Source organism: Colobus angolensis, unplaced genomic scaffold (assembly GCF_000951035.1).
Source record: "Colobus angolensis palliatus isolate OR3802 unplaced genomic scaffold, Cang.pa_1.0 Scaffold148, whole genome shotgun sequence".
Taxonomy (NCBI): domain Eukaryota; kingdom Metazoa; phylum Chordata; class Mammalia; order Primates; family Cercopithecidae; genus Colobus; species Colobus angolensis.
The window spans coordinates 5622877-5648119 of NW_012114577.1; the positions used below are offsets into that span (position 1 = coordinate 5622877).

Here is a 25243-nt window from a genome sequence, read left to right on the forward strand (position 1 = left end):
GTAGAGACGGGGTTTCACCATGTTAGCCAGGATGGTTTCCATCTCCTGACCTCGTGATCCGCCCGCCTCAGCCTCCCAAAGTGCTGGGATTACAGGCATGAGCCACTGTGCCCAGCCAAAGGACTTAACATTTCTTATCATGAAAGTCTGTTAGAGATAGACATTTTCAGTTTTGTGCAACTGAAAATGTGTTCTTTGCCTTCATTTTAAGTGGTATTTTTGCTGTGTACAGCATTCTAGATTGACAATTTTTTTTCTTTTGGTTGACTAATTTTACTCCCTATTGATGATTGTATTTTATAGTTCTTTATATGCCTGCTTATTTTTGTTTAGTTACCAGACATTGTGAATTTGTTAGATGCTGGCTGTTTTTATATTCCTGTAAATATTCTTGGGCTTTTTCCTGGGATGCTGTTAAGTTATCTAGAAAGAGTTTGATTTGTTTGGATCTTGCCTTTAGAGTTTTCTGGGAGGAAAGAGCAGTGTTTAGTCTAGGGCAATTTATTCCCCACTATTGAGACAAGAGCCTCTGAATACTCTATCCAGTGCCCCATGAATGGCAAAGTTTTCCAGTCTGGCTGCTGGGGACAGGCGCTCTTTCAGGTTCGGTGTGAGGGCCAGTTGTTGTTCCCTCTCATCCTTTCAGCTGATTCTGTTCCCTGCCTTGAGTAGTTTTCTCATGATGTTCTCATCAGTGTTCTGCTGCATATTGGAGGGAGACCTTCTGTAGGTCTCCAGGGTTCTCTCTTGTGAGCCCTCTCCTCTGTCCTGTGGATTCTAGCAACCTTGGTCTCCCCGGACGCCCAGCAGTGTCTCTTCAACTCATGGAGACTGTCAGGTCACACCTGGATTCCCTTCCTGCTCCAAGACCTGGAAATTCTCCTAGGCAGTAAACTGAGGCAGCTGTAGGACTCACCTGATTTGTTTCTCATTCCTCAGGAGTTCCTGTGCTTTATTCATTGCTATCCAGTGTCTTGAAAGTTTTCATGTTTTTTTGGTCCCCACCCCCACCCCCACCCCCCATTATACTTTGTTTTTTCGGTTACTTCAGAGGGAAGGTAAATCCTGTCCTGTCACTTTATCTCGGCCAAATGTCACTCACATCTAGGTGACATGTGCAGTGCTTATTTCCAGGTGAGATTCCTTGTTCCCCTTGGGAAATGTGGTCTAGAACCTCTTTGCTGATTCTGCATTGATTTTTTTCTCCTTTAGCTATCCTCCTCGTTACAATCCCATCACAAATTTGCCATATTTGTCTGAGTTATCTAACATCTGCTTTTAACAATGTCTCTCCCTTGTGACCACCTGAGAAGTGCCATGGATAAACACAACGAGCCTTTGTTTCTCTTATGTTTAACTGACCTTAATCATGCATTAGCTTTTTCAGCAATTAAATTTTAATTAAGCTTTGGTTTATTGTCTTTGTTTCTTTTCTATATTTACCCTTTAGTTATTTAACTCCAGTAATCATGTTTATAGTGCACATATTTATGTTGCATATATATGTTTATATTGCATATATATATCCAGTAATCATGTTTATATTGCACATATTTATGTTGCATATATATGTTTATATTGCATATATATATCCAGTAATCATGTTTATATTGCACATATTTATGTTGCATATATATGTTTATATTGCATATATATATCCAGTAATCATGTTTATATTGCATATATATATATATATTTACTTTTTTACTTTACAAGTTTTACTTAAATGCACATGAGTATTACCTATTATAAGTCCCAAATTTAGGCTGGGCACAGTGGTGACTCACACCTATAATCCTAGCACTTTGGGAGGCCAAGGTGGGTGGATCACTTGAGGCCAGGAGTTTATCAACAGAGAGTAAACTATATTGTATTCTACATTCTGTACAACAGAATGCTATGCAACCAGTAAAATGATAAGACTTACAGAGTAGCAAATTGGGCTGGGTGTGGTGGCTCACACCTGTAATCACAGCACTTTGGGAGGCTGAGGCTGCCACGTCACTTGAGGTTAGTAATTTGAAAGCAGCCTGGCCAACAGGGACGAAACCCCATCTCTACCAAAAATACAAAAATTAGCTGGATATGGTGGGCATGCACCTGTAATCCCAGCTATTCTGGAGGCTGAGGCTTGAGAATCGCTTAAACCTTGAACCCAGGAGGCAGAGGTTGCAGTGAGCCAAGATCGTACCACTGCACTCCAGCCTGGGTGACAGGGCAAAACTCTGTCTAAGAAAAAAAACAATTAGAAGTCCTGAATTTATGTGATTTTTTAATATGTTCAGAAGCTTTGAAAAGTTTTATGTGCTTACTGAGCATTTTAAAGAGCATATGCTTTTAAATAAAATTTTATTCCTTTTATCACATTTGTGAAAATACCAAGTCTTTAAAATCTCAGTATTTTTACAGTATTTTCACCCAACTATTTTTCAGAGTTATTTTTTACTATTAATTTTATTAATGCCAATTTACTTAATTTGTATTAAGAGACTAATTTTAAAATTTTTACCTTTTAGAAAGAGAGTCAATATTATTTAATCATTTGTGTTTTTCTTATGTGGTTTATATTCTGAGACCCCTCTATTCTGTCTTTTGTGGTGGTGGTAGTACTGAGTGTGTGTCTGTGTGTGTATGGTGTGCGTGTGTGTGTGTGTGTGTTTGTGTTGTCTGCAGGGGAGGGGGCTCTATTATTTTGGCCTGGGGGTGGGGAATATATATATATATATATTATGGAATATATATGTATATAAAATATATATATAAAATATATAAAATGTGTGTGTTTATTTCTAGTAGTAATACCATGAGCATTTAAGTAATACATAATATGTGTGTATACATGGAAGTGTATAAACATATATATTATATGTAATTATACATTATGATGGATATATTATATAGTATATTATAATGTATAGTATAGTACATATTATATATACTATTCTATATGATAGTATATATAATTAATAGTATGTATTAGTGTATGTATTATATACTATACTACCTAATAGTATAATTAACAATAGTATATACTATACTATATATAGTATATATTATACATTATATAATATAGTATATGCTATACACTATAGAGTATATTACACATTAATATGCTATATATAATGTATAACAAATATATACAATAAATATATATAACATATCATATATTTTATATATACTATATATGTTTTCATTTTTCTTCTGGATATATTCATAAACATATTCTTGAAGTAAATGAGAGAGGGGAGGAGCCTGTATTTGTTAGGTAATAATATAGTTTAATCTTTAAATTATGAAATGTAGCCATAGGGTTAATAGCTTTCATTTTTACTCTGGCAGAGTGTGATTCTACTACTTTTGGATTTCTGGATGATTTTTTTTTCCCCGATTATATTTTTTGTTCTTGATAAATTCAGATGATACTCATCTCTTCATTAGATGAAAGCCCTAAAACATAACATAATTAATAATTTTAGAAGTTTGGACAACATTTCTTCTGACAAGAGACTTCTCTTACAAAGTAAATGAATAGTTATGTTCCTCATGGTAGATATGTTTATTTCAATATAATAACCTAAAGACCGACATTTACTGTTGTTTTCACTTAAACTTGAAAATGTGGATACTGAATCATTTTTGAATTGTATTCACTTATGAAGAGTTGAGTTTGAATTTGTTATACATTTATTTATGTTTAATTGGAGTTAATGGGGTAAAATGTTTAGAAAAATACTTCATTACATGTGAAATTTTCTTGTTAAAGGGGAAAAATAATTTTCTACTGAAAAGTCACTCTTGCTTTTTGAGTACAGAAAAACTTATAGAGATGATAAAACTTGGGGGTAGATGAATTCTGCCCCCAAGATCAGTTGATATAACTGATACAGAACTTCAGGCAAAAACTTTAAAATAGTTGTACAGTTTTACTATTTCTACTGTTTGATAAGGCCGAAATCAAATATTCCAAAATCATTAGCAATCTTTGTGGAAGTGATGACACATTTTAAATAATGTTTTAAAACTATAAAGTTCAAAGCTAATTCTCATTAATGAATATTTTATTGTTTTATAATGTAAGTTCCAACATAGTCAGAAAATTAGAAACATTTGCTTCGGATAAAATGTTACCATACAGTTTTGCTGATACAGAGAGCATTAATGGAAGTGTAATATTTCTATGCATTAACAACTTGTCATGGCTATAGAATATTATGGTATCAACTACAGTAGAGGTACTGTCCCATTCTTTTATTGTATGCATTGTGCTTTTTAAAATCATTTTATTTCAAAATACTTTTGATTTGTAGACATCATGTTTTAAAGTTCTTTTCAGATACATTCAAAGCTATGAGTTTAAAACTGAGAATCTCAGTAAGCTCAACAAATTAACATATTTACATGCCAGTAATGTACCTTTCTTCCCAGGTTAGAAAATACTTCATGATATTTTTGTTAATATAATTTTTAAATGCATTTCTTTCAGATAATAGAAAAGCATTTTCATATATATTTACTGATTAATAAGCAAATTTTCTAAATTAACATCATTACAATATATTTTTGAACTCACAGAAATTAAACAGAATGGCAAGCTAGGGTCCATGAAAACTTAGGCATTCCTTTTCGAAAACAAACCACAAGGAAATGTCAGAATTATGAATCTGGGAAGATGCAGCCTGACTCCTTAAAGTGTGTAGCTTTCCAGTGAAAATCAACTGGTTTCTGAACATTTCAACTCTTGGTTTTGTAGGCACTGTTCCTGTGGCCTATAAGGTTATTCTCTAGATGACTGGCCGTGGATACTGGTTTTTATAACATGACATTGCACAGTTTCTGACTTGGATAAGAATTCCTTATCGCTGCTTGAGGAGCAGGAGGACCTTTCTGACATGTCCCTTTTACAGTGGTGTAGGGAGAGAGATTAATCTCTGAAATCATCCATAAATGGAAAAATGATACAGTTGTGAATCACTGACAATAGAGAAATGTTTATGGTTTATTTTAGGGGCCTTGATGCTCTCAGCAAGAAAGCGAAGGCTTCCACCGTCGATTTGCCTATAGAATCCGTAAGTCTAAGTCTGCAGGATCTCATTGGCTACTTTCACCCCCCCGATGAGCATTTAGAACATGAAGACAAACAGAACAGACTACGAGCCCTGAAGAATCGGCAAAATCTCTTCCAGGAAGAGGTGCGTTTCTGTCAACACTCATTTCTCTTCTGTTGTTCTCTTGTAAAAACAGCTTCTTGGTTGGGAAAATTCTCCATCTATTTGACCATCTTTGCATTTTGCAATATAGAGGAGAAAGTATACTACTGAACAGGAGAAACAGGCCTTAGAGAAATCTAGACATGGTTTTTATTTATTTATACTATCCATGAATATTAATTTAAAAACATGAATCTTTTCATTCTCCTGGCAAGAGACATTTACTCTCTGCTCAGCCCTCACCCTGGTCTTTTGCAAGTTCTCTTCATGTGGGTTATATCAATTAAGAATCTTAAAGTGTCTATGAGAATACAGGCTTTAGAAAGCATCAGGGCTTTCAAACTATTCAGCAGGTTCTTGGGTGCTCCTTGGAAATGGCCCGGGATGTATAGGAAGTGTTGTGTTGGGGATGGAAGCTGTCAAGAGAGGGCTACCGGAGTAGGCTGAGCTCCAGGGGCCCTACTTGGGCAGAGCAACCCTACCCTTCCCCTTTGCATCTATTACATTTCCATGTATGATTGTCTTACACCAAAAGTTTCGCTGCTAAAAAGAACTCAAGTGTCACATTTTATAAACAATAAAAGAAGGACCAAATGATGTTTAGAACTAATGTTCTAATATAGTCAGAAGCTTCAGTGGAGACTACCGGAGTTGATGGGATAAATCAGGCTAGTTCAGCTGGATTCCCATTCTTTTCAATGTATCTTGTATGGAGAATAATGATTTTTTTCTGAATAAATACTTAGCTTTGTAAAAGTAACAAAACAGATTATTCATTGAGTACACATGGTCGCAAAGAGGGGAACAATAAATACCAGGGCCTACTTGAGAGAGGAGAGTGGGAGGAGGGCAAGGGTCGAGAAACTACGTATCAGGTACTGTGCTCATTACCTGGGTGATGAAATCGTTTATACATCAAACCCGTGACACACAAGGTACTCACGTAACAAACCTGCACATGTAACCCCCAAAGCCTAAAATAAAAGTTGTGACAGAGAGAAATAAAACTAAAAAACAAAAGCAAAAAGTGTTATTACTAGGTTCTCGTAATCCCTGTCTACTTTTAAAGCTGTTTTCTAATATCTCATCAGAAACTCTTAAACTGACATAACTTTTTGAGGACATTCCCACTGGGTGTTCAAAAGAAATGACCTATCTGGAGACGTCAATGGCACGAAAGCAAAAAAGTATCAACATAAACCAATAATAACATGGATAAGTTTATTGGGAGCTTTCACATATGCCAAATTGTTAGACTTTTTTACAATGCGGCATTTATTTAATATCTGGAAGAAGAAAAATTAAGTATTGGGTTGTAAAAATTAAAACGTTAATTTAGTTTTTTTCCCAACTTCTCATATAAGACAATCTGGATGGCGACTTGGAAATGTACTTAGGTCCATGGTATCTCTTAAATTCTGTGTGAAATGTTAGTTGGATTAGATAGTGGTTTATAGCTCTTTATGTGGTTTGCCACACTTTTTACAACCTTGATCTACCAATAATAATAAAAATAAAGCAGAATTTCAATCTCAGGCTGTATCTTACAAAGTTCATTATAATGCAAAAATGCATTATAGCATTTCTGATTTGCTTTAAAAATATATTTTCATGAGCTTTACCTGATTTACTATATCTTTAATTTAATAATAATAATAATAATAATGCCTATCTAAGAATAAGGATCTGCTCTTACGGTCACTTAACAATAGAATGCCATAAGTATGAAGTACCTATTTGTAGATTGTTCTTCCGCTGTTTGATGATGACATTCAGAATTTAAAATCCACTTGAATTATCTGAAGAACATTTCATTTCACATGCAAATGTGTGTCTTCCTGTCCTTTGAATGATCACAATTTTCTTTATGATTAGTAGGTGAACCTTCAGCCAGACTTCTATTTTTAAATCAGCTTAGCATTTTTAGTCTGTAAGCAGAATGACAATTTTAGATGTCTTTTTCTTTTAACCTTCCAGGGAATGATCAACCTCGTACTCGAGTGCATAGACCGATTGCATGTCTACAGCAGCGCAGCACACTTCGCTGATGTTGCTGGGCGAGAAGCAGGGGAGTCTTGGAAATCCATTCTGAATTCTCTGTATGAGTTGCTGGGTAAGAAGCATGATTGGGTTCACGACAATGGAGTTATGTCTATTTAAAATGTCCATAAATGGGCTACATGTGGTGGCTCATGCCTGTAATTCCAACAATTTGGGAGGCTGAGGTGGGAGAATCGTTTGAGGCCAGGAGTTTCAGACAAGCCTGGACAACATAGCAAGACCCCATCTCTACAAAAAATAAAATTAAAAAAAAAATCACAATAGCTACAACAATTTTATAACATGCCTCCTAATTGAGACTTAAATTTTAATTTAGTGGGCTAAATCAAATGGTGCTTAGTATTAAAATTCATCTCTGAGTGAGAAAGGTAGCTAGAGAAGTAGATTTGCCTTTGGTTAAAGGAGGTGAAAGTCATTCAGGGTGCAGTCTTTGCAGATAAGGGGGGTTTATATGGATATGTATTAAAAATTTCCTTTTTGGTTTTGGAGTTAGTTCCACAAGGGTCCCTCTTAATTCCTTCCATTCCCATCTTATCAGTGATCTGCTCCAGTCTTCTCTCTATTCTTTATAAGATCTCCATTTGGCAACTTCTCAGTACGCCTGACATTGATTAAGTGACAGTTGCTGTGGTTTGCTCTGCGTTCCTGTGGGCTCTCTGCAAACACAAGTCCTCATTATTTTTGACCTCCTGTAGCTTCTACTTGTCTCTTGTCAAAAACTAAAGGGTGTGAGATTTTTACCGTATTTGCAAGCTAGTAAGTTAGCCTGCAGTTAGGGTAAAGAGGGACAGTTTAGTAGTCAAAGAAATGGCTGTAGCTGTAGAGATTGGCTGTAGTGCCAATTCTCTGAGCCCCAGTTCTCAAAGGACAATGTGAAGGGGCAGATGACACCTACACATGCAGCTGGTTGAGTTACAGAAAAGGAATTCTGAGTTCAGGGAGCATGAGTTAGTTACACTAGACAGAAAGCCTGCCTGGCCTTTGCTGTGGGTGGAGATGTCTCCCTCTCACATGGCCTCTTGCTGCAAACATCCTGGAAAAGATTTCCTGAAACAAAGTTTTCCAATGACTTGTTTGCAAGACGTGCAAAAACAGAGACCATGGGGAATGGTCTCTTTCTCCACCCTAACCCTCACCTCCAAAATCTCAGATTCATCCTGTATGTCGCAACTGTTACGTCACTTCCCTGTTTAGACAGTGTTCACATTTCTATAACATTCTAGAAGATAAAGTTCACCTGGTTGCCCCTGGTATATGAGGCCCCAGTTAACCCTTCCAGCCTTCTATTTTCCCAGTCCCCTTATCCCTACCCCCTTACTTGAGCCACATCACAGTTTCTGGAACTTTCCATACAGATCATACCTCTGGGACATTCTCTCACTTTTTTCAGAATTGTTGTATAGCCTTCAAGACCCAGTTCACGTGTCACTGTCTTTTAAAGTTACTCTTGATGACCGGGCATGGTGGCTCACACCTGTAATCTCATCACTTTGGGAGGCTGAGGCAGGCAGATTACCTGAGGTCAGGAGTTCGAGACCAGCCTGACCAACATGGTGAAACCCTGTCTCTACGAAACAAACAAACAAAAAATTAGCTGGGTAGCCGGGAGTGGTAGCGGGAGCCTGTAATCCCAGCTACTCAGGAGACTGAGGAAGGAGAACCATTTGAATCCGGGAAGTAGAGGTTGCAGTGAGCTGAGATTGTGCTGCTGCACTCCAGCCTGGGTGACAGAATGAGACTCCATCCCAAACAAAAACAAAAATAAAGTTACTCTTGATGTTTCTCCCACCTCTTAAGTATAATTAAACCTTCCTTCTCTGGTTTCTTGCCACTAAGTTTTACCTGTATTTTATAGCAGTTGTCACATTTCTTATTTACTTATAAGTGTGATTGATTTCTAAGGCAAGAATAGCACCTTCCTGGTTTTTGTATCTCTGTTATTTAACTGAATGTCTGGCACACAGAAGATACTCAATAAATGTGTATTCATTAAATGACTTAAGTTCTGATAAAATAGGAAAGTATACCTAACTATAGAAAGGAGATAATGCAAAAAAACGTTATAAAAAAAAAGAAAAAAAGATAATGCATTTTTAATGGAAAGAATGAAGGATAGTCAAAATATTTGAAAGTTCTTTGCAATCTAATTAAATGTCATTAAAATTTATAGAGTCATAATACAACCTAGCAAATAAAACTCTTGTGCCTATTAGAATTGTTAATATGTTTTCATTAGGTGGGCTATTTGATATGCCATTAAAATTAAACACTTGCAGTTTGGTACTTTCAGACTAAAATGTAACATGTGGCTGCCATTTCTGAGAACAGGACCAGGGATATTGAGGTTTTATAGGAATTTGGATTCATTATTTTACCCACAGTAATCATCGAGATAAAGATTTTGTGAGGCCAAAATTCTAATGACTGCATTTCTTTGCAAATGCAGAAGTTATAGCACTAAATTTCATAATATAGCAGAGACTAAAGTGCAGTGGTGTTTTTAACACCACAGACTACCTTCTTCACTTGGTATAAGATTAATTTCTTAGATAAACTCGACGCTTAAGTAAAGAGTTGCATCACCTAGCCTGGGCAGCGTAGGAAAACCCTCTAAATAATAATAAAAACTAGCTGGATGCAGTGGCTCACGTGTGTAGTCCCAGCTATGTAGGGGGCTGAACTGGTAGGATTGCTTAAGGCCAGAAGTTTGAGGCCAGCCTGGGCAACCATCTCTAAATTTAAAAAAGAAGAATTTTATGTACGTATGTTTGAGGGTAGAAAGTGTTATGTGCAGAAAGAACGTTGTTTTGGTAGGTAAATCTAGAAAATATGCATCTTACTTTTCATATCAACTCTTTTTATAGCCTCTGTTAATTGGTTCCTTCAACAGGTATTGTATCCATGAGTAACAAAAATGAATAGAAAGAATTCTATTTTTTGATAGAACCATAGAAAAAGTCCATTGCCAAAAAGTTAGCACTTCAGCTTTATCCTTCTGAGCTACTTATTTCTCGAGCCAGTCCTCCCTTTACCTCCACAGAGTTATATGGGGATTAAATTTGATGATTTTAGAACCTACAAAAGTAACATTAATAGACTTTACAGAGTGTTGGGGACTTGGTGGGTATGAACACAGTTCCTGCTCCTAATGACTTTTGAGGTTGGCTTTTGCTGGAACATGGCTAGAGGTGTGATTTTAAAATGGCTTACCTATTTCAATAGAAAGAGAAAGGAACTCTTTAGGTGGAGTGATGTTTCTATCGGGATGTGTTCAGTTGGAAATAACAGAATACCCAAACGCAAGCTGGCTTCAACAACAGAGGGGATTTGGGGCTTGCATAGCTCGCAATCTACCAGTGGGTTTGACACAATGGCTCCATCTGATCTCCAGAACAAGCTTCTTTATGTCTCCACTCTGCCTTCCATGGGGTCATCTTCTTCCAGTGCTGGCTTTTCTTGATGGCCTCAACTGTCTGCTATCAGCTCCTAGTACTGCGTACTTTCTTTCTGACATGAGAAAAGTGAAAGAGGGCTTGTTGCAGAAGTAATACCTCGAGAAAGAGTGCGCTATTTCCTAAAATCCCCAAATACAGTGCTCCTTGCATGTCATTAGCCCAAAATGTGTCTGGCCATTCCTGAAGCAGTCATTCTGGCAAGAGTAGAGAAATTTTACCAACACTGGTCTTGACTGATCAGGGACCCACTCTTGAAACTGGGTCAAGTCCTTGGACTGTCCATCTGTCGTACAGGGAATGAATGTTATAGAGGATGCTGCCCAGGAAGCTGAAGTTTCCATCCCAAATGTTGACTCATATACTTATTCAAAGGGTTTTATGAACTGAATTCTAATCGGAATGCTTTTATTCACTACCTAGCACTATGCTTGAATAGACAGCCAATAAATATTTGCTTGAATTATTTAATGAATACATTACAGAGATTTCCATTGACTTCTGTAGCAGGGTGGATTTGGCTATCAATTTAGTGTATTAAAAACCAGTGGACCTCTTACTCCTCTTTCATTAGGTTCCTTTCTTGAAAAATAAACACCTGACCTTTCATTCAGGCATCTAGCAAGTGGCACCTGTTGTTACTATAAATATTACCTGTAAAATGGCAATAGTCATTCCCCTCGTAAGGTTGTTGGGTGGTTTAAATGTTATAATGTATAGAAAATGCTCAGCATCACATATTATTGTTCTTCTTATCATTATTCCCATTTATTTTGGATACTTATTATCATCCTTTCCCTTGTTAACATAGCAAAGCTTTTGTCTCCAACCTCTTGCTCCAATTCTTCTTGTTGTTGTTTCGCTTTACAAAGATGTCCTAGAAAAGAAACTTGACTTCGATTTGTTGGATATAGCAAAGAATGTTATGGATTAGCCAATAGAGCACATAGAATCATGATTATTGTAGGTGTATACTGGTTCTTGTTTTCCTCATCGGAAGATGGCAGGAACAAGGTTTGCTTTATCACCATCCTCAGACTGCAGATTTTATATTCTCTTATTCTACCCGTTTTTGAACACAGCATCACATATCTGCATCTTTACCATCTGGTATACAGCTAAATACTTCAGATATCAATGATATTCACATATGGTAAAATTTGTGGTTAATCTCTTTACCTCCACTCCTTCTCCTTTCCAGTCTTTACTCAGACCTCAGGGAGCTCTCACACACTTCTCATGAACTTTCAGAGACTCTCTGACCTGGTTTACACCCTTCTTTTAAGAAGAAGGGTCTGGTCTGTCTCTTCCTTTCACCAGCAACCAGATGTTGCTGGTCTGTCTCTAACCTCTCTGTATTGCATTCTTTGAGTTCTTGGTCTGGTCTGTCCCTTCCTTTCACCTTTGATGTCACTGATTCTGTCTAGTTAGGGGGCTACAACTTGGGAGAGAGATCTTGATATTTTATTTTTCATTATTCTGAATCTATTAATATGCATTACTTTTATAACTGAAAAAAGTAATTAACATATATCTCATGTCAGATAATTGACAGTAAAAGTAAAAACTGAATGTACTAATTACAGTTGAGTAAAAAGAAAAAACAAAACATTTATATATTAGTGCAAATGAAGAGACTCTCTTCTCATAATCTACGTGGTAATTTTAGTGGGAGGTGGGGTGTTTCCAATGGATAGAGTTATAGAGGTTTTTTAATGTTTTTGAGTTCTTATGATTTTCTTTTTGTGTTATAGTGAGCATCGATTTCATGACCAGAAAAAGGTAACAAATGCAACTTTATGTTGAATTTTGACATGCAAAAGACTTCAGAACCATCTGCTGCCAATATTTTTCACTGAATTCATTGTAATCATAAGATAGCCATATATACCTAAATATATACTTCAGTTTGTCTGGAAAAGTCTCAGATCTGCAGCAATAATTGGAGTCCTGTAAGACATGTGTATCTACCTTTCCTTCTTTATTTGGCTATCAAAACCTTTGGTTCGAATATTAACTCCAAATTTGTTAAGCCTCCTTCCCATTATTCCAAATAAGTGGACCATAGATTCTCTCCTGGAGTTATACGTGAAATAAGCCACTGTCTTTGTATTTTTTCTTCAGTGTGTCTATTTTCCATGGAGAGAAAACCAAGAAGGTGGGAATGAGAATCTATAACAATTTTGCATTTTTCTTGTGTTGTAGGTGGAGAATGACAAAGGTAGATTTATGAGCCTGCTGTTTGGAATACCTCAGGATCTTAGAAACAGCAATACTCATAGTTGGAAAGGCATCGCTGTGGCATGCTTTCATACATCTTTTCTGACATCCACATGATTAATCTGTGGGATGCTTACAAGACAGAATGATTTTCTAAAGATGTCTGAGAAATGGCTCTTTGGAAAACTTTCCTGTGAATACTCATTTTCTGAAGATTCAAAGTATGAAACCAACAAGGATAGATTGCTGCTCTTTGAGTGTGGCCAAAATGAATGTTTGAAGACTTGGAAAGGATACAGCCATTAGCCATTATTTTTGCACATCCAGACCATTTTCCCAGTGTCTCAGGGAGGCAGATCTCCCTAAATGCCATAAAACATTGAGAAAAGGCAGTCAAGAGGTGAAAAATAAGGAAATGGGCTTTAGACATACACACATCAGGTGTTGTTCTAATGTTTGTGCATCTAGATAGTTCCGATCTTGTTTTTCAGGAAGTCTCAGAAACGTATCTTATAAACAAGACACATCCTTTAAAATGTTCAGCTTGGTAAGTCTCATTGTCCCTCACCCTTGCAAGTCCCTGGGTAGGAGTCCTCAAACTCCAGTTTACAAGATCCCCAAATGCAGGGACAGCACTCCAAGCTCTCCAAGAAGTTTCAATACATTATCTTCTTAGATTCTTCAGTACATTCTGAAGTGTTCTGTTTTGTTTGTTTGTTTGTTAGTTTAATGGGTTTTGGTTTTTTTCAGGCTTAGCAGCATCTACTTGTTAATCTCAGTATTTTGAAAAATGTTTCTAGATTTTAGTCCAATTAGCCCCTCATTTTTCTGTGCTGCGTAGGGCCTGTTACTTAGTGTTTCCAAACTTTGAATATAAACTTCAAGAGGGATGTTGTTTCATTTGCTCTGTATCTCCAGCACCTAGAACAATGCTTGACACCAAGCAGGGAATCAGTATTTGTTGTGTCAGTTTTTAAAGTGAAGGTAATTTCTTGGAATTTCTTTAAATCTAAATTTTTCTGTAAGTCTCAGATTTTTTTTAGTCTTTTGTGAAATTTTGAGTTCAAGAATTTAAAGACATTGAAGCATGAAGCCTCCGGGGATAGGACGATTCTAATAAAACAGATGAATATTGCATGATTCCACTTATAAGAAGTATCTAGAATGATTAAATTCATAGAATTAAAGAATGGGGCCAGGCAAAGTGACTCATTTCTGTAATCTCATAATTTGGGAGGCCAAGGCAGTGGGATCACTTGAGGCCAGGAGTTGGAGACCATTCTGGGCAATGTAGCAAGACCCTGTCTCTACAGAAAGTTTAAAAATTAGCTGGATGCAGTGGCATGTGTGCCAGTAATCCCAGCTACTGAGGAGGCTGAGGCGGGAGGATCACTTGAGCCCAGGAGGTCGAGGCTGCAGTGAGCTATGATTTTGCCACCTCACTCCAGCTTGGATGACAGAGTGAGAATCTGTCTCAAAAAGCAAAACAAAACAAAACAAAACAAAAATCAGAAGATCAGAATGGTGATTTCCCAGGGACTGAGGAGTGTGGAATGGGTAGTTGCCAATCAGTGGATATAGAATTTCAGTTAAGCAAAATGAATTAAGTTCTAGAGATATACCGTATGGCATTGTACTAAGAGTCACTGATACTGTATTGTGCACGTTGAAATTTGTTAAAATGATAGATCTCATGTTAAATATTCTTACCACGGGAAACTAAATTGTTAAAAAGTAAAGAAATGCAGAATAGTGTATTTGTTTTTAAAAACCATTTTTTATTAATTGTGAATATTGCATGACTTTCATATTCTAATTGGATAAAAGTGTAGGGATTTAATTAGTTATTTAAAATTAATAAAACTGGTTTGGTGAATTAGCATTTCCTTCTTAAGAGCTTAATTCAAAGCTCTTTTGTATTACTTAAGTTGGACTGCAGTTATTTAACCACTGATATTCTTATTTTATAGGAGACTGGACACTATCTATTCATTCAGTTATGTTCAGAAATACCATACCTACTAAGTTACAGACACCATATCAAATGTAATAAAACAGAGTGTCACCTATAAAATAGCTTAAAATATCATAGAAGATGACCTGTAAGTCATTGGATTGTGTTTATTCACATTTTATTTGAGCCTATATTCACAGGGCCAGCTGTAGTGCCTGATACATTCACATTGACATTTCTTAAATATATGAGAACAAAGACCTATATGGAAGGTAAAAGATCTTAAGTTAGTCTTTAATTAGGCAGTGATTAAAGAGTATTGTAAAGTTTTAGGGAAGAACATTTGTCTTTTGTTTTTGTACTTGACGCACCATATGAAGTTGCCGTTGCACTTGGGAGACGACAGTGGTGCTCGGAGACCATCTCTTAATGAGAGCCACTACGGATACTGATGCCATGGTTTTCCGTTTGATTTTTGGAAAGACATTTACTTTATTGTACTATTTGGTATTAAAATTAATACATTTTAGATAAGGAAGAAGTAAGAAAAATTAGGAAGGTGGAAACTAGTCTTCAACTTCACCACTCATTTTAATGTATAACCTTTAAAAATGTTGCCTTAAATATTTATCACGTTATACACGCACAGAACATTTTGCGCACCTGCATGCATGCTTGCAGAATAACATTGTATGTGCCTATCTGTGCACATCTTTGCAGCAAGACATCACCTATTCCTTCCTCCCCTTGAAGATTTGCTCATCTTGCTCCAAATTCCAGGTTCACGGACTAAGATAGACAAAAGACTTTCCTTTGATGTTGGTATGTTTCAGGGGTTTATTTGGTTACAATTTTTCAGACTTCTATGCTTTTTTATTGTTGTCTATTTTTTCTCCAAGAGTGAAATTGTAGCCACAGAACATCACCTCTTCACATCCTGACTTCCATTCTTATTGAGCATTTGTGATTTTTTTGACAGAATTTATTGCAGGTTCAAAGGGTCACTGTGAAAGATCATATTACAGCACATGGCCCTTTTTTTTTCCCTCTCTTGGGTCCATTCTTCTTCCACTTTATTTTGGAATAAGAAAATGTACCTTTTTGACTTGGGGAAGCAGTCGCACTAACCTCAATCTTCCTCAGGGTCTCTGTTTCTATGTCAGTCCCTCATCAAGATATTTTTCCCCAAAATATCAGTTCTCATTCTCTAAGAAATATTCTGAAAAACACTTTTCTCCATGCTGTACATGTACTTATATTCAGTGGATACATTTACTTTACAAAAATGGGATCATGCTATCAATGTTCTTTTATGGCAGATGTTTTCAATTAATTCTATGTTGTGGGCCTCTATCTTTGGCAGTAACTATAAACCTTCATCAGGCTTTAGCAGATGTACACTTCTGTGCTGAAGGAATGTCACCATTTATTTATTTAGGCACACTTAGGCTATTCCAGTATTTTGCTATTATAAAGAGTGTTGTGATGAGCTTCCTTGTATTTCTCTGCATACTTTTCCATTACTTAGAAAGTCACGTAACTTATTTCTTCTTAACTGACTGGATGAATTATAATAATTCACAGACTCCATTTTTCTGTAAAATATATTGGTACCCATGACATGCGCCTACATACACACGCACACACACACACACACGCGCACATGCATGCAGGCACGATGTTCAGGAGACACTATTTTACTGAGTTAATTTTTTTCATTAGAAATGTATACATTTTCGGCCGGGCGTGGTGGCTGAAGCCTGTAATCCCAGCACTTTGGGAGGCCGAGACGGGTGGATCACGAGGTCAGGAGATCGAGACCATCCTGAGCTACACGGTGAAACCCCGTCTCTACTAAAAATAATACAAAAAACTAGCCGGGCGAGGTGGCGGGCGCCTGTAGTCCCAGCTACTCGGGAGGCTGAGGCAGGAGAATGGCGTAAACCCGGGAGGCAGAGCTTGCAGTGAGCCGAGATCGCGCCACTGCACTCTAGCCTGGGCGACAAGAGCGAAACTCCATCTCCAAAAAAAAAAAAGAAATGTATATATTTTCATAGTATATTGAGATTGTTCTATCTTTGACTCATTAACAGATTTCCTGATATATTTTTATGTCTTTGGAGGAATGAATCGCCACTTGGATGAAATGTTGCTAATGTATTGCTAAATTTGAATTATAAATACTAAGTTTATATTGCTAAATTTGATTTAATTTAATATATAAATTTGTATAATAGTTTTGGATTTATATTTATAAGTAAGAGTTCTTGTTTTGTAATGTGTGGTTTGATATCAATGTCACTGATACTGTCTTCGTGAAATCATCAGAGAAGTTTCCTTATTTTTTTGGCTTTGGAATACGGTCATGTGTCATTTACTCATTGGACTAGTTCTAAGGAAAACATCTTGCAAACATCATAGCACTTACACAAACCTCCATGTTACAGCCTACTGCGGAGCTACGCTATATGGGTTAGCCTACTGTGCGGCTACGCTATATGGGGTAGCCTGCGTGGCTATGCTAGACGGGACAGCCTACTGCACGACTACGCTAAATGGGATGGCCTACTGTGTGGCTACGCCCTATGGGATAGCCTACTGCTCCTGGGCTACATAACCTATGGCTGTACATATGTACAGCAATGTGTATAGCATATTGCCATACTGAATACTGTAAGCAGTTGTAGCACAGTGGTATTTGTATCTAAGCATAGAAGAGGTACAGTAAAAATACAGTTTTATGGTGTTAAGGCACAATCATTTTATCTGTTTCATTGTTGACCAAATCATTGTTATGCAGCATATGAAGTAGTATAGAAATTACTTATTTATTGAATATGTGTGAAAAAGCTTTTGGTCTTTGATATGCTTTTCAATATTACTCATGATTTATTATTCTGTTTAGGTATTCTCCCTTCTATTGGGTCAGTTTTAGTGAAAAAAAAAACCTATCTGTATGTCTATGTATCTATATATGGTTGTGCTTATAATTCCTTTGTTTTTTGAGATAGGGTCTCACTCCGTCACCCAGGGTGGAGTGCAGTGGTGATATCATGGCTCATGGCAGCCTTGACCTTCCAGGCTCACGCAATCTTCCCTCCTCAGCCTCCCAAGTAGCTAGGACCACAGGCATGTACCACCATGCCTGGAAAATTTTTTTAAAATTTTTGTGCAGACTGGGTCATGCTATGTGGCCCAGGCTGGTCATAAACTCCTGGGCTCAAGTGATCCTCCCACCTTGGCTCCCAAAGTGCTGGGATTACAGGCATGAGCCACCATGTCTGGTGTAATGCCCTTCTCTTAATTTTGTCCTTTTTTCCTTCTCTTTTTGATTAAAGTAGTAGTTGGTAGTCAGCTTATATTTAAAAAATAGCCCTTGAATGTATTCTTGATCAATCTTACTATTATATAAATTATTTCTATTTCTAATGCATTTCTACTTTTATTGCTATTTATATATTTTTTTCTATTTTACAGATGTTTATTTGATGTTCTTTTTCTCTATTTGAAAAGACTTACTTACCATTTTTCACCCAACTGCTCAGCAATTAAAGTGTTTAATTTTGCCTTGAGTACACTTTTGGCCATTTACCATTGGTTGTGTTAGGTATTTATTAGATATTTTACCATTTATTAGATATTTACCATTGGTTGTTGGTTGTGTTTGATATTTATTAGATATTTTATACTATGGTATTGATTCCATCATTGACCCAAGAGTTATTAAGGAGAGAGTTTAAATTTTTATATGCTTTGGTTTTATTTTCATTCCTGCTTTTCTTACTAAATTCTGACATAGTTCTGTCAGAGAACATGGTTTATACCACGTCTGTTTGCAGTAAATTTAATGAAATTTTCTTTGTGGCTCACTCTATAATTTTCTTAAATGCCCCATGGCTTATTAAAAGAGTTCATTCTTACACTATTAGTTTCTTTCAAGAATCACCTATGTTATATATATCATTTTAGATAGATAATATGATAATGATACATGTTTTATATATAACCTATATAATTTTAGATAATACAATAGATAGCTTCTATATAATTTTATATAGCTATATATAATTACATATGTTATATATAAAATCAGTTTTACAAAATCAGAAATAAAATGAAAAGCATGAGTGAAGTTTTAAACAAAAGGGACTCTTAAAATTCAAAAACTTTATCATGTCCTTTTTCCTAATTGTTATTGTTCTAAATTGGGAACAGATATTCTTACGGAATAAAATTAGAAGTTCTGCTTAACACATAGTACTTCTCGTTCCTCTGCTATCTTCCACCCCTATCTTTTGTTCGCTGTACTCTGCAGTCTGTGAGTATATCTCACTGGCTGGCTCTTAGGGGAGGCTGCCGGACCCAGAGCCAGAGGAGAGCCTGAGTAATTAGTGTATTAGCTCTGAATCTCTGTACAAATGTCACGGAGGCTCTATACACAAAAAAGCTCTTCTCATGCAGTTGGCGTCTTTTCTGTGTGTTTCTTTTCTTACTCTCAGGTCAGATAATAACTTTATTTCTTTATTTTTGGAAAGAGGGAACATGAAGGACATCTTTAAGTTTAATTGTACACTGTAACTGTAGAGTCTTTTCCCTCCTACTCTTAACAAGAAGGTTAACAGGCAGTAGCCTCAAACTTCATTTCTTCAAACAGCTTGCATCAGCTACCAGATTTTCTCTCTTTTTTTTTTTTGAGACAGCGTCTCGCACTGTCACCCAGGCTGGAGTGCAATGGCGCGATCTTGGCTCACTGCAACATCCACCTCCCGGGTTCAAGCGATTCTTCTGCCTCAGCCTCCCAAGTAGCTGGGATTACAGGTGCCCACCACCATGCCTGGCTAATTTTTTGCATTTTTAGTAGAGATGGGGTTTCACTATGTTGGTCAGGCTGGTCTCAAGTTCCTGATCTCATGATCCACCTGCCTCAGCCTCCAAAAGTGCTCGGATTACAGGTGTGAGTCACCGCGCCTGGCCTACCAGAGTTTCAATAGCAATTATTCTTATAGAGACATATTTCTCTCTTTAAATGTCATATTGTCTAAAAGTCTTGCCATCCCTTTGTAAGCAATTGTACTGTTTCTGAATAAACATAGGGGTATAAGAGTAGAAAATATTTACCAGGCTTGCTTTGAATTTAATGATTTTGAAAAATTTAAAGTTTAAAATTGAATGTATAAACTAGGCTGAAAGAGATCAGAAACATCACATAGGAATTTTATTTAAAATGGGTTCTTCAATCAAAGAAGTGTAGAAAACAGTAGTCTGAGCCAAGCTAGAATCGGTTTCTTTACTGCAGAATTTCAGGTCTTTAATATGCGTTGTGAATCTCTAAATCCAAGGAAATGATATAAGAAAATAAAAGAGTTTCAAAGTTAGTGGCTATTGGTCTTCTCATCCATTATTTAACGTAACATTTAGTTATATCTCTCTGTATACCTGTTAGAGTTATAACTACTGGTTATATCTCCTAGTATTTTGTGGTTCATTTTCAGAAAAACTGATTTGGTCTTTTTATTATATAGGTAAGCAAATTGGGCTTGAGAGAGACAGAATAATTTAATCTCATGGCTAATTAAAAGCAATGGGTATTAGAACCCAAGTGAGGGAACTCCCAGGAGACTGGTTTTTCCATTACCCTTCATTGTTACCTCCCCATGTGAAATTTACTTTCCAAAATTACATTCCTTCTAATGAGCAGTGGTTTTCTTCAGTCTCAGTTAATAATTATTAATTTGTCTTTAATGTCTCAGTGTTGTATATGTATGTGTCTATATGTTTGCATAAGTTTTAGATGTAACATGAAGATATTTTGTTCTTGATCCAGTATTTTAGGGCCGCTATTAGCTTATCTCAATTTTCAAGCTAGAAAATGACATAAAGGTGAATCTATTTCTTCTTTTGCAGCGGCTCTAATTAGAGGAAATCGTAAAAACTGTGCTCAGTTTTCCGGCTCCCTTGACTGGTTGATCAGCAGATTGGAAAGACTGGAAGCTTCTTCGGGTATGTTTTCTAGTTTTCTCCTTGTTGTGATAGATCACTCCTATTTTTCTTTTCTTCATGTCCTTTAAGACAAAAAAAAAAAAAAAAAAAACTTTGAGTGGGATGTGGTGGTGTGTACCGAGTCCCAGATACTCAGGAGGCTGAGGTAGGAGGATCACTTGAGGCCAGGAGTTTGAGGCTGTAGTGCACTATGGTTGCTGCATGCAAACATGGACAACATACTGAGACCCCATTTCTAAAAAACAAAAACAAAAAACTTTGATGTTTGGTGTAATATTAAGTGTTTTCCTTTTAAATTATGTTAAGTATTTTTATTTATTGAAAAATCATTAGTATTTTCATTTGTCATTTCTGAATAGTCATCTAACAATATCATGTCCATTTATATTTTAAAAAGCTTATTTATAAAGCCCGGAAAAACACTGAAGAGCCAGAATTCGTATTCTTTTTCAAATTGATTACTGCTAGTCTATTCTATAAATAAAAAGGTCAGTTTGGAGTTCTCATTGTTTTCCTTGTATTCGAAAGATTAGTTGGATAGATTGGGGAGAAAATTCGTTGTCCAAATCCTAGAGCATAATATTTTATTTAAAGGAAATTTAGTAAATACTCACAAATGGTCTATGTAATAGTAAAATATTTACAGGCAGTCAACTCGGTACACACGTCTCTAACAAGATGTTAGTTTTGTTTCGGTATTGTGGACTTATTAATGACTGTGATGATTTATCAGTGATTTCGGACTTATCAGTATTAAATCGGTGATTTGAACTTGTTAGAGCTCTCTAGTTCAAACATAATTGTTTGAACTCTCTAGTGCCATAGATGGCCTCAGTGACACCCAGATGAATCTACTGCTTTTCCATCTGTTTGCACAGTATTTCATTATTTACCCTTCTCTATCACTAATGCCCTCTTATGCTACTTATTTTTCCTCTCAGTTTCCTTCATTAGTAATGAACTTCTTGAAGATAGGGGCATGGTTTCATTCATCTTTGTTCTCTCCGGATCTACCATACCATCTGGCACCTAGAGGTGTTTAGTATTGTTTGCTGAATGAATGGATGGATGAATGTTAAAATTCACTCAAAAAATACCACTGTCCATACAAAATAGTTCTGCGACTTTTGCATGATAAAGACCCACTCAGGGACAGGTTTGTTGGAATTGAATGAATAGAGACAGAGAAACAGCTATGATTAGAGAGAGTAATTTTAAGTCACAGAGAAAAATTTGTAGAGTTTAGATAGTGGAGGACAAAAATTTGTAGAGTTTAGATAGTGGAGGACAAAAATTTGTAGAGTTTAGATAGTGGAGGACAAAAATTTGAGTCACAATGAGTGCTTGGGCACTGCTAGATCATTGGGTAGCAGAAGTAAGATAGAAATGGAGATTGTTATAATAAAAACAAAAATAATTATGAGATGAGGGTGTTAAGAGTATCATAACATGAATGTAGTGACTGGGCGTTAATTGCAGAATATATCAAGGAAAAACCTGTAACTACTAGGAGAAAGAGTGACCAAGTAAGTGGTACTGAAGCAAAGTCATTGTCTGGGGTAAATACCTGAGATTCGTTGTCTTGCACCAAGAAAATTAAGGACACGGACATATACACACAAGGAGTGAGTTTAGGAGCAGAGGTTTAATAGGCACAAGAAAGAGAAAGGAGAATAGCTCTTTCAGAGAGAGAGAGAGGGAGAGGTAGGGGGAGAGAGAGAGAGAGTAGAGAGAGACAGAGAGAGAGAAAGAGAGCGAGCCTGAATGAGAAATCTGGCCTGCGCCAGAGTGCACCAGATTTTATAGGCAGGCTTGAGGAGGTGGTATCTGATTTGCATAGGGTCTGGTGTGACATTTATATAGCATGCCAGGAAGGCTGGCTACCTCACCCTAATCTTAGGCAAATGGGCTTTCCACTTGGCAGGTGCTATGTTGCCTGCTCCTTACTGTACACGTGGCTGGCAGGGAGACGGGAACATGGAGCCGCCATTTTGAACATGTCTAGTCCCAGGTGGCCTTTCCCTATTGGCACAGCTGCTGGCATTCACCCGTGGATGCTTCCAACTTGCTTGTCTATGTCTGCAGCTCGATTTTGCAGGCTGCTTTTTGTTAGAAAAGAAAATGATTTGGGGACTGCTTTTCACTAAAAGCTAAACCTTACCAAGGACTCCTGTACCCTCACTATCTGCCTGAATAATTTCTCCTTAACTCCTGTATCAGGAACAAGATGGTGGCATAGATTGCAAAAATGGGTAAATGTTTAGGGCAAAGTGTCCAGAATCACTGGGAAGCTACAGAAGACATTTAAAAAATGCTCATTTCTGCTGGACCCAGTGGTATCTGTAAAGCGATAGGTACAGGGCAGCCTGAGAGCAGAGTGTTAACACTGGCTGAATCAACTGTGCAGCAAAATGTTTAACTCGAAACCAGAGAGAGAGAAAAGACATGAAAAGAGCCAAGCATCCTTTAAGGTCAACCAAGGAGAGTCTAGTGTTTTTAGAGTCTTCAGTTTGGTCAGTTATAGGCACAGTTTCATCAGATACAAATTATTATTTGCTGTTGTCGTTTTCCAGTCAATCTGTTGATTGTAGGCATTCCTACTGAAAAGGGAAGCCCTGTGCTCAGACATAACATAATGAAAGTCAAGGGAAACAAGGACCCTTAGAGAATGTGTAATCTAACATTCTTACTTTAGAGGAAAAGAAATTGAGGCAAAGAACATTTAAATGACTGACTCGAAATCTTACAATTAATTGTTGTTACTACGAAGGTTAGAACTCAGCTCCCTAGCATCAGACTTGAAATATGTCCATGATACTTCGTGGCTCCTGTTTTTAAAGTATCTAAAATATATTTTGCTAACGATTTTTTCTACTGTAGTTAACATTTATGCTTTTAATAAACTGTTTTTTCCCCAGAGGAAGTGGTGTTGCTTAGTTTTTTAGAGGCAGTAACAATGATGAGATGCATGTGTATATGTGTATAACTTACTTCAATTGTGCTTTGCTGTTTGCTAAGTGCATACGTATGCATCAGTTTTTTTTCTCTCTGTAATAACTCTGACATTGCTGAACACACATTCTCCTCATCTTGTTAGTGCCCTAGCTGCAGATTCAAACTGAAGAATTCTTGAGTAGAAAAGGGATCAAAAGTCTTCCTGGGATCTAGACCCCTCTAGTCTTTACTGCCTTGGCAGGTCTCCAGTGCCTTGGTTGTTCTGGTTGACATCTGGCCTGAAACACCTAGTTTACCATTGCTAGATGCAGAAAAATGCCTAGGATTGCCTTAAAAAACAATATTGGAAACGAAGTGATGAATCATAGGTGAATAGTTAAATTATATTACAACAATATTTTCAGCTATATTATAGGTATTGCCAATAATTGTTTAGATGTATATCCTGAAATATATTTAGAATATATTTTTAAGTGAAAATTCATTTTTAGAATGTGCAATAGGATATGTTTTTGTAAAAAAAAAAAAATAAAGATAAAGGAAAGTAGAAAGGAAGAAATGAAAAAAGGAAAGAAGGGGCAAAAATCCTGTGTAATATGTATATATGTCTCCACATGCATAGGCTGTAGAAATATGTACACCGCTGATTACTTTGGTGACCAAAGAGTTCAAATTAGAGGAAAGAAAAAGAGTAAAACACTAGGTTCTCTAGGACAGGGAATTGCTTGTCAAAACCTGTGATAAATAGCAAACTGGAAGTCATTAGACCCAAAGGATAGACAAGACAGGGTCTAATGAACAGTAGCACCAATTATTTTTTCCACCTTCCTTTTACTTTTTTTTTTTTTTAATTATTGCTTTTTCCATTCTTTACATTCTGCCACTAATTTAGTGGCAGGGACAATAATGTTATCCACCCGGTAGGGCTGTTAGGAGGATTAAATGATTAATATTTGTAAAGTACATTAAAAAGTATTTGGTGGCCGGGTGCAGTAGCTCACGCTTGTAATCCCAGCACTTTGGGAGGCTGAGATGGGCAAATCACCTGAGGTCAGGAGTTTGAAACCAGCCTGGCCAACATGGTGAAACCCTGTCTCTACTACAAATACAAAAATTAGCCAGGCATGGTGGCAGTTACCTGTAATCCCAGCTACTTGGGAGGCTGAGGCACGAGAATCGCCTGAGGTCAGGAGTTTGAAACCAGCCTGGCCAACATGGTGAAACCCTGTCTCTACTACAAATACTAAAAATAGCCAGGCATGGTGGCAGTTACCTGTAATCCCAGCTGCTCAGCAGGCTGAGGCAGGAGAATTGCTTGAACCCAGGAGGCAGAGGTTGTAGTAAGCCAAGATTGCACCATTGCACTCCAGCCTGGGCAACAAGAGAGAAATTCA

At 36.8% G+C, this 25243-nt stretch overlaps 1 protein-coding gene across 1 annotated transcript in view; it reads left to right on the plus strand.

Moving 5' to 3' along the window:
* The window catches only part of RYR2 (ryanodine receptor 2 (cardiac)), a 592347-nt gene that overhangs the window by 217301 nt on the left and 349803 nt on the right, over window positions 1–25243 (plus strand). The window contains exons 17-19 of the mRNA XM_011935762.1: window positions 5006–5189; window positions 7185–7320; window positions 20799–20894. Coding sequence (XP_011791152.1) covers window positions 5006–5189; window positions 7185–7320; window positions 20799–20894 — 416 coding nt within the window. The remainder of the gene's footprint in view (window positions 1–5005; window positions 5190–7184; window positions 7321–20798; window positions 20895–25243) is intronic.